The sequence below is a fragment of the Chrysochloris asiatica genome, unplaced genomic scaffold, assembly GCF_000296735.1.
Source record: "Chrysochloris asiatica unplaced genomic scaffold, ChrAsi1.0 scaffold00022, whole genome shotgun sequence".
NCBI classification, from domain to species: Eukaryota; Metazoa; Chordata; class Mammalia; order Afrosoricida; family Chrysochloridae; genus Chrysochloris; species Chrysochloris asiatica.
Genome location: NW_006408540.1, coordinates 26,716,165 through 26,738,521, shown reverse-complemented (window position 1 = coordinate 26,738,521; position 22,357 = coordinate 26,716,165). Strand labels below are relative to the sequence as shown.

Here is a 22,357-nt window from a genome sequence, read left to right as displayed (position 1 = left end):
GACTCGATGGCACCTGACAACAACAACATTGTCATCTTAGGTCATGAACTAGCAGTTTCCGCTTTACTAATGGAAATAGAGTCATTAGTGCCATTAGAATCTAACCAGACTTGAGAACCAATTCAGAAAAGTCATTCTTAAGAATTTGTTTCCTTAGAACCACTTTTGGTATCAAATGTTTATTCTAGATTCTCTAGAGGGATAAAACCAGTGAAGCATATATAGATATAAAAGAGAATGTCAAAAGTTTATGGGAAAATCCCATTATCTTCTAATCTCATCTTCCCATAAACTTTTTAAAGCCCCCTCATACATAAAAATGGACTTTCAGGAAATGTCTTAGGCAATTGTGGGGCTTGGCAAGTCCAGATTTCATGAGTCAGATGACCAAGGCTGGGCCACATAGTTACAAGGTCTGCTGAACTCGAAGTCTGCATGACAGGTAACAGACCAGAGGTCTCTGATGATTTACAACATTGTGTACTGATACATCCCAAACCCTGCAGGTCAGGAAACAAACTAGAGGCTGCTGCTGGCTTATGTCCAAGAACCAAAGGTTAGATGAAAGATGCAGAGAGTAAGAGCGAGAGAAAGAGGGAGCTTTGCCAGAACATCCATTTATATACCAAATGCAGGCCATATCCTTTCCCACCGACTGACAACTTACATCAGATCACAAAATGGAAAGGAATTACATAGTGTCTGCCACACTACTGAGAATCATAGCCTAGTCAAGTTGACACATAGCATAAGCCAGCACACTCCCCCAAACAGTTTCATTACTCCAAGTTACTGGGAATAGTAAATTTGAAAGTGGGAGATGAAGCTTTTCTTGATACAGATGATGCGCAGTAGAATGCATTGTTAAGGGTGCAAGTTTACGTCAGCACTCATCTAGACCTGTGGAAACCTTTACTCTGGGTATAAACAAAACAGAAGAAATTTAGGTTTCTGTATCTTCAGTGTCCTGCGTGACTCTGATATGTAGCTAAATTTGAAAAATACTGGTCTATTGCTCAGGCAGTGCCTTGGGCTATGGTTACTATTACATCAGGAACAGACATGTTCGGTCTTGGCTCCTTTGTGTTCCTTTAACAGAAATGTTTTCAATATTGTACTGTGGACCTAGATCAAAGCCATTCTGAAATGTAACCTTATTGCAAATAAAGAATATTAGGATAAAAATTAGAACTATGGGAAATTTTTAGGAATCAGACATGGAGGTATAGGCATAAAATCTGATTTTTTTTAGTTATATTGAAAAAAGACTTAATGTTTTCATTCTTGCATAGTCCCAGTAATATTTTATTCAAGATGCCAGTTTTAAACTTAGATGTTTTTTCTGATTATGATGGATGCCCATTTGTGATCATTGTGGCTGAAAAGAAATATAAAAGACAGACTTTATTGGCCATGCCAAACTAAACCAAACCTACTGCCAGGAATTTATTATGACTCATTGCTGTTGTTATTCAGTGCTGTTGAGTTGGTTCCGACTCCACAGCGAGCGAGCCCGTTCAGGGTTTCTGAGGAGTGACTGGTGAGCTTGAACTGCCAGCCTTGTGGTTCAAAGTGACTTTGGAATCTAGCGCATTAACCCGCAACACCACACCAGGACTCCTACTACTCATAGCAACCCTATGTAATGTTTATGGGGACAAAGATGACGTCATCTTTGTCTCACAGGACCCACCAACCTTACTGATAACAGCCTAACACCTAACACACTGTGTGATGGGAAGACCAGTAAATTTGGTATAAGTAAAGCAGTACATTCAAACTTATTATACCTAAGAAACTACAACTAGTGTAAAAAGTTAATAGTTTGCACATTTAACAACCATTTATTGAGCATTGTAGGTGCTATAGATATAAATAGTAGTAATATGCTATTGTGAGCAAAGGAGTTCTGATAGTGAGCTGAAACCAAACCAGACCCTCTGGCATGTACTCAATTCTGACTCGCCGAGACGCAGTAGGAAAAAGTAGAACTGCTCTCTAGGGTTTCCAAGGCTGTAAATCTCTTTCTGCTGTGGAGCAGCTTGTGGGTTCAAACCTCTAACCTTTCAGTTAGCAGCCGAACACTTAACCCACTGTACCACTAAGACTTTTTGCAATAGCAAAACACAGAAATCACAAGTTTTTGCTTTCAGAAACCTTATATTTTAATGATGTGATACAGGATACAATCAATTATTCACATTACAGGTTGTAACTGATATGAAGGAACTGGAGACTAAGGTGAAGTAAGTGGGAGAATCTCATTTAGTTCTAATGAGATCTGAAGGAGGTGTTAACAGAGAAACATGAAAGAGCAGTTAAGCCTTCACAATAGAATGTGCAAAGGTCCTGGTGTGTGTGATCAAGGAGAGGGGTAGGGTGATGAACCAGCTAGGAGCTACAGATGGATATGAAGTGTAGAGGGTGGGGCATGATCCAGCTGACTCAAGCAGAGTCTGGGAAACATTTTTATTGAAGAAGCAATAAAAAGAGAGATGATAGTAAGAGAATAATAATAAACAGCAGTCAGATATAAAAAGCCAATCAGCAAAAACAGGTGAGAGCTAGTTTGGACCCAAGTTCGTGAATCACAGAGGCTGACAAATCTAGTTCTTAGATTTATGGTCCTCACAGGCTGGACCTCCCACTGAAGCCTGCCTGGCTCCTTGTGTAGGAAATGGTAATCCATAAGAAGGCAGGAATGGTACTGCAGTAGATCTTGAACTAAGGCCCCTGTTTTCCTGAAGAAGGCACAAGATTTGCTTTAAGTCCTGAAGTGTCTCAGTCTCTTTCTTCAGCTGCCTTGACCTTTCTTCAGATTGATAAATTTCATCTTCTAGTTCTATGACAAGAAGAAATAAAATTTCAGATTATTCAGTGGTTTTATTAGAAACAGTACACTATTCCTAGCCTGTCTCACTTGCAAGTCATAACACATAGAGCTGTGCCCCAGATGATGCTATAGAGGTATTGTCACAGTGTGGATGAAGCATCCTGGTTTGGTCCTACTGTCCCTCCAGAGAACTGGTAGGACGTATAGGTACAATACAAATATGAAAGGAGCCTGAGAGACAGAGGCTTAAGTAAACAAAGAGATTTTAATGAGGCACAGCATATATCTTGCAGGGATGAGAACGGGCATTGAATTACTGGTTTCACTTTTATGCTGTGTTCCTTTAGGGTAGGCCACAAGTCTCCTGATTATTGCCTCCTGATTCCTACGTTTTCCTATTCTAATTTAGAGCCTGTAAGTGCTCATTTCTCCCTGGATCTGATGTACTTCTTACCAATTACATGAGTCTGTAATACGACTTATTGTAGTGGTATAATGATTAGTTCCTTGGAAACACCAGACCAGTCTTATTTTACATTTCTGATTTTGGTGAAAGTCTCCTGTTTTATTTTTCCTTTTACTAGACTTTCCTGACAGGTCAGGTTGTTTTCTGCTTTCTTTGTGGTTGATCTGTGGTTATACTCTTATTCCCTGTTCTGTCTAACATGATGGAGAAAGTATAAGGAATCCAGGGCCTAGTTGTTGTTGTTGTCATGTGCCGTGGAGTCGGTTCCAACTCATAGCGACCCTATTACAGGGTTTCCGAGGCTGTAAATCTTTATAGGAGCAGAAAACCTCATCTTTCTCCCATGGGACAGCTGGTAGTTCTGAACTGCTGATCTTGAGATTCGCAGCCTGAATTCGCTGCACTACCACAGCTCCTTCCAGGGCCTAGTTAGCAGTAGTTAATTCTTTTTTTAAAGTTTTTATTCTGAATTGTGTGGGCTTACATGGGAGAACATCAGTTTTACATTCATCCTACCATATTTCGTTTCATTGCAATGATTACAATCCCCTCCATGCATCATCCAATAACCAAAGGGTACACCCCACATGCCTGCCCCTAGGCCGTCAACACACAGCCCCTCTCCCTCCCTGAGTCCAGTGTCCCCAGACACTCCATATGTCCACGTCATTATCTCTGCCTCCATCTCTGGAGTCACTGCTTCTCTGGGTAGGGTCCTGCACTCTATACTCTTCTCACTTGACGGTCCCAGGGACCTCTGCTCCTTGACTGCAAAATCAGTCACTCCCCTTCTTTTGTTACAAAGCATCAAAAACATCTAGCTTTACATTTCCGACCCTCACAGTCAGTCCTGATGGCAATTATTCACTGTTGTACCACTTATCCTCATCTCTTTTCATTAGCCCCGTCCTAACAGATTGGAAACCATTCAGTGGAGATTCTACTTTCCCCTATCCCATCTGGAACTAGGCTCCCTTTTGAAAGCTTGTAAGCCAGTCACTTCTTGCCCTTATAGTCCCCCCCATTTTGGGTAGCCAATGTCTAAATTGCCCATCCCTGTCAGCCCTGTGTAACAAGGGGTAGAAGTGATCCTTGCTGTAAAGATTTGTTCCCTTTTTTGAGCTACTATATACTTAAGTAGAAGGAGCTCTGGTAGCGTAGTGGTTACGAATTGGGCTGCAAAGCACAAGGTCAGCACAAAACATGTCCAAAACCAGAAAAGAGTAACTGAGACAAATGAGCTGGAGACAGACAAAGGTTTTCCAAAAGAGAAAGAGCTGCCTTTGGATTTGCCTGAGAAGGAATTCAGAAAAAAATTATATGGAAACATTCAAATGCTCCGAAAAGGGGTGGAGGAAAATAAGGAAGAAGTCAGGAGAATACTACAGGAGCAATCAAACAAGATAAGATACAGCATTGGAAACAATTCAAAACCATTTTACAGTCCTACCAGCAGTGGCGGCGTGTCCAGGCTCTCCTCACCATTGCCAGCATCTTTTTGTTTTCTGTTTCTTTGACCTTTTTAACTTTGGTTTTAATGCTGGGGTAAGATGATATCTCTTTGTTGTTTTGATTTGCATCTCTCTAGTGGAGTCCTGGTGTGGCGCTGTGGGTTAATGTGTCAGACTGCAAAGTCGTTTGAACTGCAAGGTTGGTGGTTCAAGCTCACCAGCTGCTCCTTGGAAACCCTATGCAGGGTTGCTATGGGTTGGAATCGACTCGACGGCACTTAACAACAACAACAAGTGGCTAATGATTGGGAGCACTTCTTCATATGTTTGTTGACTGCCTAAATATCTTTGATGAAGTGTCTGTTCATGACCTGTGTCCATTTTTAAATTGGATTATTTATCTTCTTCTTATGGAGATAATGCCCTATAAATTTTAGACAGCCATCCCTTGTCATTGCCATTCCCCACCCCTCCAATCTGTGGGTTCTCTTTTTACTCTTTTAGTGAAATCTTTTGATGTACATAGTGTCTAAATTTTAGCAAGTCCCAACCATCTGTTTTGCCTTCTGTTGTTTATGTGTTTTCAGTTACGTTTGATAGTATATTTGTGCCATGAATCAGAGCCAGTTTGTCCCTATTTTTTCAATGATTGTCTTTATAGTTCTAGGCTTTACGTTGAAATGTTTAATCCATGTTGAGTTTGTTTTTTTATATGGTGTAGAGATAGAAATCTTGGTTCTGTCCTTCCTGGGGTTTGTTGAGCTTCTTGAATGCTTATCTTTTCATTTTTCAGTATGTTAGGGAAATTTTCTTCCAGAAGCTCTTCAACTATCTCCTCTGTAGACTTGTGTGATTCTTCCTATTCCAGAATGCCAATAATTCTGAAGTTATTCCTCTTCATGTTCTCCAACATGAATCTTAGACTTTCTTCAGATTTGTCTTCCAGCTTGCTAGTTCTGGCTTCCATCTCTTCAATTCTACTCCTTTGCCCTTTCAGTGTATTGTCCATTTCTGATATTTTATTGTTAATCATTTGGACCTCTTTTGCATGTTTTGAATAATTTCCAGTGCTCTTATTTGATTGTTCCTGTAGTGCTTTCCTGACTTCTTCCTTATTTTTCTGAAACCGTCTGTGAAGTGATTGGATACATCTCAGTATCATTTTCTTGAATTCCTTCTCAGGCATTTCCAAAGCCTGTCCTCCTTCCAATGTGATGTCTAGGTCTATCTCCTGCTCATTTGTTCCACTCTGTCTTATTTCTGGACATGTGCTGGTATGTTCAGCTGTTTCTTGGGCATCTTCAGTGGTTAGCTGTGACCTTAATAGTTAGATGAATGTATGTTGATATTTTATTATGCTTTCTGATTACCTCCACGTAGATGTGATCAGGTGATGGGCTTCCCTTTTCACTCTTCTTATTACTCATCTCAGAGTAACTGTAGCAGGTGTTAGCTGCCTGGTGTATAGCAGCTGATATTGGATCTTACATGGATGGTGGGATTTTATAGGGTGTGATTGTAGTTTGATGATATGTCCACAATTACTGTCTCTTCTTGAGTAACATAGGGAGAGAAAGAGATCCCTGAAGGTAAAACGGGACCAAAAAGCAAAATAGCAACAGCAAACAAAACAGATTGGATACTATAGTCTATAATCACAGAAAAGAGAAAATTAGAAAAAAAATTCTGTAGCAAAATATGAGTATGACTTTAATGTCCTTCTCTCAGCTTCTTGCCTTTAAGGCTGCCTGAGAAATTTTAAGATGTCACTGTTGGTCCTTATGACATAACTCAGGATTTAATTTTTTGGCCTGTTTCCTTTTTAGTCTGTCTGTCTCCCACTCCACAATCCCCATTCAAGCCTTTTTCCTAGTGATTTAACAGATCAGGGCCAGCTGTAGCCATTTCGGGTAGCCGTTTGGTTTTAAGAGGAACCTCTCCCCTTAAATTCTGCTGAGCAGATCTATGTGCCTACGTAGTAGAACCCTCTGGGGGTGGAGGGGTGTCCACTGCTCAGGCACCCCCTCTCATCACCAGAATGGAGGTACGCAGACAGCGAGAGACCAATAAACAGAGACCAAAAAAAGAAAAAATGTCCACACCTTTTTTTGGGTTAGATGTCTGTAGTGGTAGTGCTCCTCTAATCCTTCCCCTGCTCTGTCTTGCCCAAGATGGCTGCTCCATGAGCTGCTGAGGCTGGCTTATCAGAAAGCACCAGTTTTTTTGCTTCCACTACAAATTCCACTGGCTGTAAGCCTTCAAACTTCCTAAATATTCCTTTATATGTAGTTCAGAGTTCTGGGACTGTCGCCAGAACCTGCTTCATCCGGTATTCTGTGTTATTGCTGGTGGAGGTTTGCACTGCACTTCTCCCTAATCCACCATTAAGCCCCATCTCCTCACATGCTAATTTAGGGAAGGTAGTTTTAAAAAAAGACTTTTTCTGTTGATGAACTGAAGAAATGGAGCATAGTTGTGTTTTTTTTTTTCACACAAGTATTGGTAACTCTACATTAGTAGCAGAAAAAGTCCTTTGTATATTTTTGAGAGCTCAAAAGGAGGATAATAATTAGAGAATTTGGCTAGCATATCAGGAATAAGGGCAAATCCATTATAAAAATGCATCCAGTTTTTAATGGTACATGGTGGTGGTATGCTGTGGAATCAGTCCCAATTCATAGTGACCCTGTATAGATTTACCAGAGCAGAAAGCCTCATCTTTCTCCCGTGGAAAGACTGGTAGTTTCAAACTGCTGACCTTGAGGTGAGCAGGCCGACTTCATAACCACTACGCTACCAGAGCTCCTTTTAGTGGTGCACAAATGATTCTTTTTAGAAACTTGCTGCTTGCTGCCAAATCAATTCTGATTCATGGCGACAACCCCAAAGAAGGCTTTTATTGTGGAAACTTAGAGATTGTTTAGTTTGGCTTGATAACAAGTAGTACTCACTGGCAATGAAATTTTAAAATCCTATAAACAGAATGGTTTTAAAATGCACATTCTTTATTCAGAATAACAATATACCTGTAGTTAACTTAAACCACTAGTTAAACTATAGTCTTTATCAACTGAGGTGTCAAAAGATTGAGGTCATACTTTTTAAGTACACATTACAATCATATATTTTATTATTAAATATTGTGCTCTGAGTGAAAGTCTACATAGGAAATGAGCTTTTAAATCAGTAGTTCACACACAGATTGTTGTGTGACATTGTTGCAATCCCCCCAGTGTGTCAACACTCTCGCCGTTTCTGCCCTGGGTTCCCTGTTTCCGTTTGTCTGGTGTCCTCCCTGTCTTTTCATTTTTGGTTTTGGACAACTGTTGCCTTTTTGGTCTCATATAATTGACTGTTCTAAGGAGCACATTCTTCACAGTGTCACTGTTTGCTTTACAGTCCCGACTCTTATTTGGCAGTAAGGTGGCCCCTGGGAGTATCTTCAGCATCAAGTTAGAGGTGATCAAGGGTCATACTGTTTTTTATAATGGGTTTTGTTCATATATTAATACAATAAACATTCTTCAAAAATATTATTTTTAACAGCTGTATATTTTATGTTTTTTAATATATGATAAATATTTCTAAACTATGTTGATAGGTTATTTTGTACCTCATACCTGCTTGAAAATTTACAAATGTGTCTTCAAACAGTCTACAGTCAAAAAGTGAAGTCCCAATTTCTTCAAACTCTGGAGGACAAAAAAAACAACAACACATTTTCAGTATTTAAAATTGTTTTTCTTGTTGCTAGGTGCTGTTGAGTCAGTTCCGACTTATAATGACCTATGTACAACAGACTGCAACACTGCCCAGTCCTGCATCATCCTCTCAGCCGTCCACTGTGTCTGAGTCCACTGTAACAGCCACTGTGTCAGTCCATCTCATTGAGGACTGGAGGGTTGTTTCAATCACAAGGTCAGCGGTTCAAACTCACCAGCTGCTCCTCAGAAACACTATACAGAGTCGCTATCAGTCAAACCAACTCAATGGCACTTAACAACAACCAGTTTAACGCCAAATAAGGAAAAGTATTTATAGCAGTCATCTTTTTTAGTATTAGATAGAAACAGCATCACCAGCGAATTTGTTAGAAATGCAAATTTTTGTCCCACTTCCCAGTCTTATTCCACAGGTGAGACTCAACCATCTGCTTTAAGAAATGCCTCAGGTGATTCTGAGGCTTGCTCAAGGTTGAGAGGTCTTAGTCTAAGAAAAGAAGAAATGAATAAAATAATGTAATGCAAGAGCTTTTGGAAATGCTTTTAATTTCACTTTCCAGTTTTGTCCTATAGAAAATAACCTTAAATAAGCAAAGATTTTATATTGCTGTCTACATTATAGACTGTCAAACTTTTCGCTGTAAAATATAAATACAGCAATTAAGATTATGATGTAAAAAGTATAAATAGTTATTTATCTGTCCATAGAAATGGAACTTTGGCTTCTTGAAGAGTTCTTTATGGAAGTTCTTATTTTCCTAAACCAAACAACAATTAAAACATTATTTTTCCTTCTATACTTTAAACTTTAAGTTAGCATTATTTTTTAAAATACACTTGGTTTATTAAGGAATAGAATTTGCGTCAAATCAAAGCTGTTACAGAACTTTGAATTTTAGCAGTAAGTATGCCAAGTGGTGAGTGGGAGCAGGTATGTGATCGATCAAATGTAGTTTTGAACACACCCATCTCGTACTGGTCAGCCTCATTTATACACCTCTAGAATGTAACCAAAACTTTCAGGATATTTTTACTAATTTAATGAGTTCTTAATTTGCTCATATCCTGTTGAGTTATAAATGACAACATATCTGACACAATGCTTTTCTTTAAGAATGAAATAAAGAAGGAAGAGCAAAAAGAAAGTGTGTGGGAAAAAATAGGTACTTTCTGTTTCAGTTTTGTGTTGTTTTACATATGGGTCTGTGAGTAGACTTGTAGAAGTACTGATATTTTTAGTACCTGATTCTGAAGTAGTCTCATTCATGAGTCTTTCCTGAATCAAATGAAGCTTGTCTAATATTTCTTCAAATAAGTCATTAAGAAGTCCTGCTTCCTTACATTTCTTTAGAAAAGATGCTTTCAAAACTACATCTAGGAACAAGAAAAACATTTTAGAAAGAAAAGGTCTGTTTGAGATCAGTTATTACTAATCACTTTACAGTCATTCTGTCTCATTAATTGGAGTCCTGGTGTGGTGCTGCTGGATAAGTACTGGATCCCAAGGTCGGTTTGAACCGCAAAGTTGGTGGTTCAAACTCACCAACAGTTCCTCGGAGAGCCTACACAGGCTTGCTGTGAATCAGAACCAACACGTGGATGTGCATAATTAGTAGGATAAAACAGATTGCAGCTTTATCTTTTTTAGTAATTGTAATTCATCATATCCTATTTTTTCCCCAGCTAAACATAATGAAAAAGAAAACTTCTCTGCTTGGACTAACTGAATCAAGAGGATTTTCAGTTTTGTTTTAAATCTTACAAATGACAGCCCAACGGTTTTTCTGTTACAGTTACTGTGACGTTGGTATGTTGTGTTGTGCTATACTCTTTCTAATGAAAACTATAATTACTGGCTTCTACTTTGTGGAGAATCATCATGTGAATCACTGGATTCTGAGCTTGGGCAACTCTGAATTCTGTTATATTATAAAGCATATGCTTTCTTATCACTGAAGAGCAGTAGACTATCCCAACTCAAGTTATTTTGATATGCTAAGTTTATGGTAGACCAGGCAGTTATAATAAGGAATTTTACTCTCACTAATTGCTGCTAGTCTATAGTAAAAGTTAAATTACAATACCAATATGATGGTCAGTTATATATCAACTTAGCTAGGCTACTGCTGTTGTAGTTAAATGTCAAGTTGGTTCTAACTCATAACACCACCATATAGGGTTTCCAAGGAGTGGATGGTGAGTTTGAACCATGGACCTTGTGGTTCAAACTGACTATAGTAACCAGCTATTCAGTTCAACACTTAGCATGCCCTTTGAGACCCAGCAGGCCATGGTCCCACCCTTTGAGACCTTAGAGGTCTTAACTACCCTTTCCAACAGAGGCAGCTCTGCTTCTTATGCTTCTTGTCTCTTCAGCTCTGCTTTCTGCTTCTTAGCATCTCAGGCCCTCAGGCCTCTTGGGCCAGCCTGGGCTTTGTCCTTCTTAGGAAAGTATTATAAAACTCTTTAGCTCTACTGATAAGTATTTGAAGGCACCCCACCCTGCCAGTAAGCCTTGATCCAAGATGCTCAGCTCTCTTTCTCTGGGTGGACTTTTTCATCATCTCATGCGGATCTCCTGGTTCTGCTGACCCCATGTCTCCACCACTGCTTCTCTCCAACTCCTGTGTTACAGCTCTGTCAGCTCACAACTGAGGAGCAATGTCCTTGTCTCCTTTTAGTATCTGTGGGCCTGGTCTTCCATGGAGATCTCTATGTGTCTTAGCATCAGTCTTCCTCTGGGTCTATCAAGTTTTCAGTGCAGGGATCCCAGAACCAAAGGACACTTGGCACCCAGCTCTTGTTTCTTAGGGGTAATCTGGTCCCTCTTTGCTTACTTGTGTATTCTTTTTTATATCTCAAAATAGATTGACTAAAGATACAACATAATTCTGTATATTGTATCCTGCCTCATTAACGTAACTACCTCTAATTCTGCCTCACAAACATCACAGTTAGGATTTATAGTACATAGAATAGTTACATCAGATCACAAAATGGAAGATAATTACATAATATGGAGTCATGGTCTAGTCAGGTTGACACATACTTTGGGGCAGGGGACACATAATACCTACCTAGGTGTTACTGACAAAGTAATTTGTAGATGTGATTAATAGCTACTATCAATTAATTTTAATGAGGCTATTCTAATCAGGGTGTGCCTGACTGAAAAATCAGTGGAAAGGCCTTAAGAAAATAATTGAGTTTCCCATGAGGAAAACAAAATGTATACCTGTGGACTGCAATTTTGGCTCTTGCCCAAAAGTTTTCACCTGCCCTTTCTGACAGTCTATTGTTGGACTTGCCTAGGCAGCTCTTACAGCCAATTCCTGACAATCAATCTTTCTCTCTCTGTATATACATATCCTACTTGTTCTGTTTCCCTGATGGAACAACAACTTTTTTTATTTATACTGGGAAGCTAGGTGCTGGTGTATCAAGTATCTAAAAATTGGAAGAGGACTTGGAAATGGACAAGGGGTAGAGGCTGAAAGAATTTTGAGAAGCATAACAGAAAAAGCCTAGATTAACTTGAAGAGGTTGTTGGCAGAAATATGGACATTAAAGTACTTCTGGGGGGCAGGGCATGATGGTGGACTACACAGAAAAGCTGTGCAGCTCTTCAGCAAAGATACAGTAAATCAGATGAAACCAATTCAGAGGATGGTCCTGGAACTCTGAGTTTCAGATAAAGGGATAAATAAGTGGATCGAGTACTCACCGGGAGACAAGAGTTTAAACAGATGCAAGAAAAATGACTTCTGATTTTGGGGTGGCTGTTGTAACCCACTGCAACCATTTTGAAAGGGTGTGAGAGAGGATTGAGAGACAAGAAAACATTACATCCCAGAAGCCTGCCTGTGACTTGCAGAGACAAAGGTACAATTTCCCCCGCTCTTTCTACTCATTTCCTCTCTGGTGACGAGAGGTGAGACCTGTTTGAGTAGACTCCCCAAAGAAAGGTCCCATGCAGACCCCCTGGCTGGGCACATCATTGAAGAGAGAGGGGACAACAGAAATGACCTGCACCAGCAGGCTCTACTCCAAATTGTTCCTGGCCAGCCCTTAGTTAGCTCCTACTTGGAGAAGCAGCTGAACGGACTAAAAGGAAAGAAAAAGTAAAGGCTGTTGATAGGGGAGAGAGGTACAGCGGGACCATCTTGAAGTTTCTCAGGCAACTATGAAGGCAAGAGTCCATAAAGTGGTGCTACAGAATTATTCTTAATTTCCCACTGCTGTATCCTGGTGGTTTTTTATTTTGTTTTATTTTTTTCCCCAGGTATACTGGTTTCATATTGGTTATTTCTGATTTTGTTTTTTAGTTTTGTTTCTTTGTCTTCCTCTTCTCTTGTGGGAGTGTTTTCTCTTCTTGCCTTACCCGACAGGAGATAACAACTCTGGTCATACAGCCAAGCCACAGCTGTACCCTCTACAACCCACCAAATGGGAAAGAGCCAATACAAGCTGCTATACACTAGAGCAGCAACTATAACCAACATCTGCTAAATCCACTCTGAATTGGAGCATGAACAAAGAAGCTCATCTCCTGATCACATCCACCAGGAGGCAATTAGTGTCTAAGAATACACCAACATATATTTATCAACTTAATACAAATAACACAACAGTGCCTAGAAAGCACCAGAAAATTTCTGTTCACATGAAGAAACATGACAGACTAGCTCAAACAAATGACTAAGATACAGAGTTATAAAATGTTTGAGGAAGAAGAAGCACTGAAAGAGATTTCAGGAGAATATTGATATACAGCCAAATGTTTCAGGAAGGGTTGAGGAAAACAAGGAAGAATTCAGAAAAGCACTACAGGAACAATCAGACAAAATAGATATAGCATTGGAGACAATACAAAACCTGAAGACATAAATCCAGAAGATCATCATTAATATATAGGTAAAAGACAAAACACTGAAAGGACAAAGGAGTATAATTGAATCAGTGGAAGCCAGAATTACTGAGCTTGAAGAAAAATTTCTCAATACTAGTAAGAGAGAAGAATAATCAGAAAGAGAATGAAAAAATCTGAATAAATCCTAAGATTCATAAGGGACAACATGAAGAGGAATAATGTATGGATGATTGGAATTCCAGAACAGGAAGAGAGAAAATCACACAAAAAAATGGTCAAAGAACTGCTGAAACAAAATGTACCTAGCATCATGAAAGAAGAGATGATAAGCATTCAAGAAGCGTAACAAACCCCAGGCAGGAGAAACTGCAAAACAAAATCAACAAGACATATCATAACCAAACGCTCTAAAATCAAACACACAGAGACAATCCTGACAGCATCTCAGGAAAAAAAATGTTACTTATAAAGGAAAACCAATTAAGATTAAGCTCTGATTTTTCAGCAGAAACCATTCAGGCAAGAAGGCAATGGGGAGACATATATAAAACTCTGAAAGAGAAAAAACTGCCAATGAAGAATCATATACCCAGCAAAGTTGTCCATTAAATATGATACAATTAGAACATTTCTGGCTAAAAGTACTTTGTAAAAGCCAAGTCAACTCTCCAATATATACTACAGGGAATTCTTTGGACTGAGAATTAACAAGAGCAGACAATAACCAGAGATTAACATACATGGCAACACCACCCAGAATTCCATCCAGATATGGAAGTGTTCAGAATAGAATACAATTACAAGACTGAAAATAGGGTACCCCAGGATTTTAGTCTATGATCAGGACAACTACAAAGCGAAGGGAGGGAAAGTATATTTACAGAGTTCCAGGTAGTGAGGAGCTCAGGTCAGGTAGATTTCAAGATAAAATAGACTTTTTAAATGGGGAAGAAATTAATAAAATATATGGTAGTCCCAAAAAAACTTAATACAACCCCTCTCTAAGACTGAAACTCAAAGGGAACACATAAGCAGTCATGTAAGCTTGCTGGTGACCACATTGGTCTACTGGTGAGAGGAAGAGGGTGAAAGACAGCAATGAAGAAATGGGCTGTGTTCAACTATATTCCATAAACTTCCGTTGACCTGGAGATGAGAAAGAGAGAGAAGAGGAAGGACTGGTTGGTCCAATATGTGGTGAGACGTTGGGAACCTGAGCGCATGGACAAGGACATAGCCACGGAGGGCTAGAGCTGCGAGTAAAGCATCCAGCTGATATGAAGTGAGGGGAGATATATAAGAGCACCCAAACTTACAGACAGTACTCATTTAACCTAGCCTCAATGTCTTGATAATCAGAACTCAACTAGAGGACGATAAAAAAAATTTTTTTTTTTAATAAAGGAAACTAGGGTAAATTGCTACAATTTGATGAACTTGACCTATACTCATGGAGGCAGTAGCTCAAAATACCAACAGAGAGGGAAGGAGTCTTCATATCAAGTATCAATGCTATCCCCTTTGTATACAGGGTAGATAGGAACGGGCAACTTAAACATTGGCTACCTAAAATGAGGGGGTGATAAAGGCACGAGGTGATTGGCTTACAAGTTTTCAAGAGGAAGTTTAAGAGTTTGTGGAGGAAGATGGGGTCCTCACTGAATAGTTTTTATCTTGTCTAGATGGATCTAGTGAAAAGAGATAGGGATTAGATTCTTATGATTCAATAGTGAGTAACTGTTACCATGACTAATTGAGACTGTCATAATTGTAAAGGCAGAAGTTTTGTTAAAAAAAAAAAAAGGGGGGGGGCGGGGAGTAGTTAATCTTACAGTCCAGATTCAGAGGACCCTAGGATCATCAAGGGAGAAGAGCACAAGTAGAATGTGGGACCCTATCCAGAGAAGCAGCGTCACCAGCGATGGAGACAGAGATGAGGACATGGAGAGAGGGAGCAGCTGAAGACTCTAGATTCATGGAAAGAGAGGAACTCAGAGCTTGTGGCCAGGAGGCAGACTTGTAGAATGTGCCCTTTGGTGGTTTAAATTATTATATATGCCTGAGTGTTTAAAAAAAAAAACAAACCTAAAACGAATAGAGAGGAATGCTGTTGACTGATGGTTCATGGAGGAGATTATAATCATTTTAATGAAACAAAGTATATTATTTGTTGAATGTAAAACTGATGATCTGTCCTGTGAACTTTCACTCAAATCACAATAAAATCTTTTTTAAAAAAGTAAAAAAACTTAATATACCTTCATATAAAATCAAGAAAAGGGAAATCCAAGAAGATTTTGGAAATATTAAAACTATGAAGAAATTGACAAGAAAAAAGCACAAAAAATGAACTCAGCACAGGAAAGCATGCAGAACAAAGAAACCAGCAGCATCACGAAAACACAAACAGCAAAATGACTGCAGTCAATTCATACTTATTGGTAATTACACTGAACATCAATGGATTAAATGCACCAGTCAAGAGACAAAGAGAATAGCAGAATGGATACGAAAACAGAATCCTCCAATATGCTGTCTATAAGTGACACACCTTATACACAAAGTCAAAAACAGATAAAGGGTGAAAAAAAAAAGTGTGAGGAAAACTCAGTAATTTTTTAAAGTTTATTATAATTTTTGCATGATATCAATGCATTTTTTCTTATACCAATGATTCCTTTTCTTGACTAAGGACATATTAGTTGATTCTTCATTGTTTAATAATAAAATATCAGCATAATGTTTAAAAAAAAAAAAAGATTGCAATCAATTCATACCTATTGGTAATGACACTGAACATCAATGGATTAAATGCACCAGTCAAGAGACAGAATAGCAGAATGGATAAGAAAACAGAATCCTCCAATATGCTGTCTATACGTGCACACCTTATACACAAAGTCAAAAACAGATAAAAAATTAAAGGATGGAAAAACATATCGAGCTAATTACAATTAAAAAACTATCACAAGTGGCAATATTAATCTCTGATTAACAAAATAATTCTTTTTAAAAAATATGTTATGTGATAGTTTACATGGGAGAACATTAGCTTTACATTCATCCTATCGTATATCGTTTCATTGCCATAGTTACAGTGCCCTCCATGCATCATCAAGCAACCAAAGGGTATAACCCTGCAAGCCTGCCCCTGTGTTGTCAGCACACAGCCCTTCTCCCTCTCTGGGTCTAGAGTCCCCAACTGCTCCATCTCTCCACGTCATCGTCTCTGCCTCCATCTCTGGCATCACTGTTTCTCTGGGTAGAGTCCCACACTCCGCTCTTCTTCTTTGATGGTCCCAGGGACCTCTGCTCCTGGACTGCAAAGTCAATCTCTCCCCTTCTTTTGCTACAAAATGTCTACTTTTACATTTCCAACCCTCACAGTCAGTCCTGATAACAATTATTCACTATCATACCACAAGACATCTAACCCCATCTCCTTTCATCAGCCCCGCCCAGACAGCTGGGATACTAATCAGTGGAGATTCTACCTTCCTCGGCACCCTCTGGATCTAGTCTCCCTCTTGAAAGCTTGTAAGCCAGTCACTTCTTGCCTTTGTAGCCCCCCCATTTTGGGTAGCCAATGTCCTAGTTGCCCAACCCTGCCTACCCTATGTATGAAGGGGGTGGGAATGATCCTGGCTGTAAAGATTTGTTCCCTCTTTTGAGCTACTGCATCTATAGGTGTAGGTCAAGTTCATCAAATTTTATCAGATTATTCTTTTTTGCCTCTTCTTTCTTCTTCTAGTTGAGCTCTGATCATCCAGTCATCGAAGCCAGGTCAAGTGGACATTATCTGCAAGTGTGGGTGTTCTTATGCATATGCCCTCTCCTTATCAGCTGGACGCTTCAACAAAATAAATTTTAAGGCAAAAACCAGCATAAGAAACAAAGAAGGACATTATCTCATGATTAAAGGGTCAACTGAACAAGAAGACATAACCATAATAAATACCTATTAGCAACGAAACAGCCTCAAAATACATAAATAACCCCCTAATAGACCTGAAAGGAGCTCTGGTAGTGTTGTGGTTACGAATTGGGCTGTGAACCGCAAGGTCAGCAGTTCGAAACTACCAGCTACTCCGCGGGAGAAAGATAAGGCTTTCTACTCCGTCAAAATTTACAGCCTCGGAAACCCTGTTCAGGGTTGCTATGGGTAGGAACCGAGTTGACGGCACTTAACAACAACAACAATAGACCTGAAGAAATAAGTAGACAATTCTACAATTACAATGGGAGATTTTAATATACTACTTTTGAAAAAGGACAGAACCACCAGAAAAAAGCTCAACAAAGACACAGAGTAACTAAACAACACAGTCAACATGACCTCAGATTTATACAGCGCATTCAATCCAACAACAACACTTACACATTATTTTCCAGTGCACATGGAATATTTTCCAAAGTAGACTATGTTTTAGGCCACAAAGCAGGTCTCAATAAATTTAAAAACATCAAAATACTACAAAGCATCCTCTCAGGTCACAATGCTATAAAATTGTTGTTGTTAGGTGCCATTGAGTTGATATCAACTCATAGTGACCCTGTGCACAACAGAATGAAACATTGCCTGGTCCTGTGCCAACCTCACAATTGTTGCTACATTTGAGTCCACTGCTGCTTCCACTGTGCCAATCCATCTCAATGGGAGTATTCCTCTTTCTGTCTGACCCTCCACTTTACCAAACATTATATCCTTCTCCAGGGACTGGTCCCTCCTGATAATATGTCAGAAGTATGAGAGATAAAGTCTGGCCATCTTGGCTTCCAAGGAGCATTCTGGCTATACTTCTTCCAACATAGACTGGTTTGTTCTTTTGACAGTCCATGGTACTTTCAATATTCTCCTCCAACACCTTAACTCTAATGCATCAATTCTTCTACGATCTTCTTTATTCGTTGTCCAACTTTGACATGCACCTTAGTCCTCAAACTGACATCTTTGCTCTTCAACACTTTAAAGATGTTTTCTTTAGCAGATTTGCAAAATGCAATACGTTGTTTTATTTCTTGACTGCTGCTTCCATGTGTGTTGATGATTGATCCAAGCAAAATGAAGTTTTTGACAACTTCAATCTTTTCTCCATTTATATGGATGCTATTTATTGGTCCAGTGGTGAGAAATTTTGTTTTCTTTACATTGAGGTGTAACACATAATGAAGGCTGTGGTCTTTATACTTCATCAATAAGTATTTTAAGTTCTCTTTGCTTTCCGCAAACAAGCTTGTATTACCTACATATAGCAGGTGGTTAACGAGTCTTCCTGCAATCCTGATGTCACATTTTTCTTCATATAATCCAGATTCATATAATTCTCAGATTATGTGCTCAGCATTCAGACTGAATAAGTATGGTGAGAGAATACAACCCTGGAACACAACTTTCCTAATTTTAAACCATTCAATGTTCCCTTGCTCTGTTGGAACAACTGCCTCTTGGTCTATGCACAGCTACCTCATGAACACAAGTGTTCCAGAATACTCATTCTCCTGAGTGTCGTCCATAGCTTGTCATGATCCACACAATTGAAAGTCTTTGTGTAATCAATAAAACACTAATAAATATCTTTCTGGTATTCTTTGTTTTCAGCCAAGATCCATCTGACATTAGCAGTGATATTCCTCAATCCAAGTCCTCTTCTAAATCCAGCCTAAATTTCTGGAAGTTCCCTGTCAATGCACTGTTGTACCCATTTTGAATTTATCTTAAACAAAAATTTGCTTGCATGTGATATTAATGATGTTGTTCAATGATTTCTGCATTCCATTAGGTCATCACTCTTTGGAATGAGCACAAATATGCATCTTTTCAAGATAGCTGTCTTCCAAATTTCTTGGCAAAGATGAGTGAGCGCCACCAGTGCTGCATCAATTTTTTGAAACATTTCCATTTGTGTTCTACCAATTCCTGGAGACTTGTTTTTCACCTGTACTTTCAGTGCAACTTGGACTTCTTCCTTCAGTACCATCAGTTCTTTATCATATGTTACTTCTTAAAATGGTTTAACAATGATTATATCTTTTTGGTACAGTGACTCTGTGTATATCTTCCATTTTCTTTTGATGCTGTCTCCATCATTCAGTATTTTGTCCATAGACTCCTTCAATATTTCAAGTCGAGTCTTGAATTTTTCTTCAGTTCCCTCAGCTTGAGAAATGCTGAGTGTGTTCTTCCTTTTTGGTTTTCCATCTGTAGGCCTTCGCACATTTTGTTATATTTGACTTTATCTTCTCGACCTGTCCTTTTAAATTTTCTATTCAGTTCCTTTACCTCCTCATTTCTTCTATTTGCTTTAGCATCTCTACACTGCAGAGCAAGTTTCAGAGTCTCTTCTAACATCCATTTTGGCTTTTTCTTTCTTTCCTATCATTTTAATAACCTTTTGCTTTCTTCCTGTATGAGGTTTTTGATGTCATCTCATAACTCTTCTGGTCTTCCATCTTTAGTGTTTAATGCATCAAATTTGTTCTTCAGATGATCTCTAAATTCAGATGGGATATGCTCAAAGTCTTATTTTGTCTCTTATGGACTTATTTTAATTTTCTTCAGCTTCAGTCTGAACTTGCATAAGAGCAGTTGTTGGTATGTTCCACAGTCTGCCCCTGGTCTTGTTTTGGTAGATGATTGGAGCTATTCCACTGTCTCTTTTCACAGATATAGTCAATTTGATTTCTGTGTATTCCATCTGGTGAGTCCGTGTGTATAGTCATCTTTTATGCTGTTAAAAAATGGTATTTGCAATGAAGAAGTCACTGGTCTTACAGATCCTATCATGAAATCTCCAGCATCGTTTCTATTACTAAGGCCATATTTTCCAACTACTGATCCTTCCTGCCTCTTTGTTTCCTACCTTTGCATTCCAATTGCCAGTAATTATCAATACATCTTGATTGCATGTTTGAGCAATTTCAAAGTTCATAGAAGTCTTCAGTTTCATCATCCCTGGCTTTAGTGAATGGTATATAAAATTGAATAATGGTCTTCCTTGTAAGCAAATGGATATTAACCTATAACATACTTCAATAAAGATCTTGGTAGGCTCTTTTTGATGATGAATGTGAAGCCAATCTTCCTCAATCTATCATTCCTGGCATAGTAAACCATTTGATTGTCAGATAAAAAATGGTCATTACTAATCCATTTCAGTTCACTAATACCTAGGATATTGATGTTTATGTAGTCCATTTCATTTTGACAATTTCCAATTTTCCTAAATTTATAATTCATACATTCCATGTCCTGATTATTAATGGATATTTACAGCTGTTTCTCTTAATTTTGAGTTGTGTCCCATCAGCAAATAAAGGTCCCGCAAGTTTTACTCCATTCGCATCGTCTAACAGGAAAACAAATGGCCATCTCTACTTTGAGGAGGCTGCTCTTTCCCAGTAGTATTTGAGTGGTTTCCAACCTGAGGGGCTTGTCCTCTGGCACGATACGGTGCTCTTCATCATGCTTCACTGTTCAGTGTCCTGGTACATGTTCCACTGCTATTCATAAGGTTTTCAGTGACAAAATATTCAGAAGTAGTCTGCCTCTCCTTCTTCCTACTCTGCCTTAGTCTAGAAGCTCAGCTGAAACTTGTCCACCATGGTGAACCTGCTGGTATTTTAAAACCCTGGTATTTAAAAACAAACCCAACAGCACAGCTTCCAGAATTTTAGCAACAAGGAAGCCATCACAGTAAACAAACTGAAAGATGAAGATTGGGCTATAAAAACTTAGAAATCAACAATAGAAAGATCCAGGAAATAAAATCAAATACATAGAAACTGTATAACAACCTGCTTAAAAGGTACTGGGTAATAGAGCAACTGAAAAATGAAATTTAAAAATTTCCTAGAAACAAATGAGAATGAATGAAAAAAATCCTAAGAAAGCCTAAGAGTTATGTGGGACACCATGAAGCAGAATAACTTACAGATGATCAGAATTCCAGAACAGGAAGAGATAATAAAAAAACAGAAAAAGTTGTCCAAGAGTTGTTGGAATAATTATCATGAAAGATAAGGTGAGAAGCATACAAGAAGTTGAATGGATACCAAACAGGAGAGATCCCAGAAGGAAACCATCAGGATACAACATAATCAAAATTTCCATAACCAAAAACATGGAAAGAATCCTATAAAATTAGAAACCAACAATAGGAAGATCAATTGAAAAAACAAACACATAGAAATTGAACAACACCCTGCTTGAAAGCTACTGGGAGACAGAACAAATAAAGTGGCAAGGTACAAGACCAATGTACAAAAATCAGTTGGATTCCTCTATACTAATAAAGACAGCTCTGAAAAGGAAATTAAGAAAGCAATATCATTTACAATAGCCACCCAAAGGCTGAAATACTTAGGAATAAATCTATCCAGAGAAACAAAAGACCTAGACAAAAAAAACTACAAAACACTACTATAAAAAACCAAAAGAGATTTACAAAAATGGAAGAATGTATCATGCTCATAGATGGAAAGACTTGACATTATCGATACTATCCAAAGCAATCTTCAGATACAATGTTATCCCAATCCAGATTCCAACATTATTCTTTAAAGAGATGAAAAAACAATCACAAACTTTATATGGAAATGAAAGACCTCGGATAAGCAAAGCAGTGGAGGCCTCTCACTCCCTGATCTAAAAATTTACTGCACAACCACAGTGGTCAAAACAGTCTTATATAATGAAAAATATGTAGATCAGTGGAACACAAATAAGAACTCAGAAGTAAATCCATCCACATACAGTCAACTGATCTCTGACAAAGGGCCAAGACACATTAGATGGGGAAGAGATCATCTGTTTAACAAATGGTGCTGGAAAAATTGGAAATCAATTTGCAAAAGAATGAAACAATACCCATTTCTCACACCATATGAAAAACCATGTCTCACACCATATGAAAAAACAAACAATATGGATTAAAGACCTAAAAGTAAAACCTAAAACTCTAAAGACCATCAATGAAAAAAATAGGCATATGATTAGTGGGTCTGCTACATGGCATA

General features: G+C 38.6%; 1 protein-coding gene across 1 annotated transcript in view; it reads right to left on the bottom strand.

Annotated features, from left to right (window-relative positions):
* Positions 1-2,606: 2,606 nt before the first annotated feature.
* Positions 2,607-22,357, bottom strand: part of PHF11 (PHD finger protein 11) — a 54,527-nt gene continuing 34,776 nt past the window's right edge. Inside the window, exons 8-10 of the mRNA XM_006837698.1 lie at positions 9,715-9,846; positions 8,371-8,442; positions 2,607-2,842 (exon numbers count right to left, since the gene is read on the bottom strand). Coding sequence (XP_006837761.1) covers positions 2,607-2,842; positions 8,371-8,442; positions 9,715-9,846 — 440 coding nt within the window. The remainder of the gene's footprint in view (positions 2,843-8,370; positions 8,443-9,714; positions 9,847-22,357) is intronic.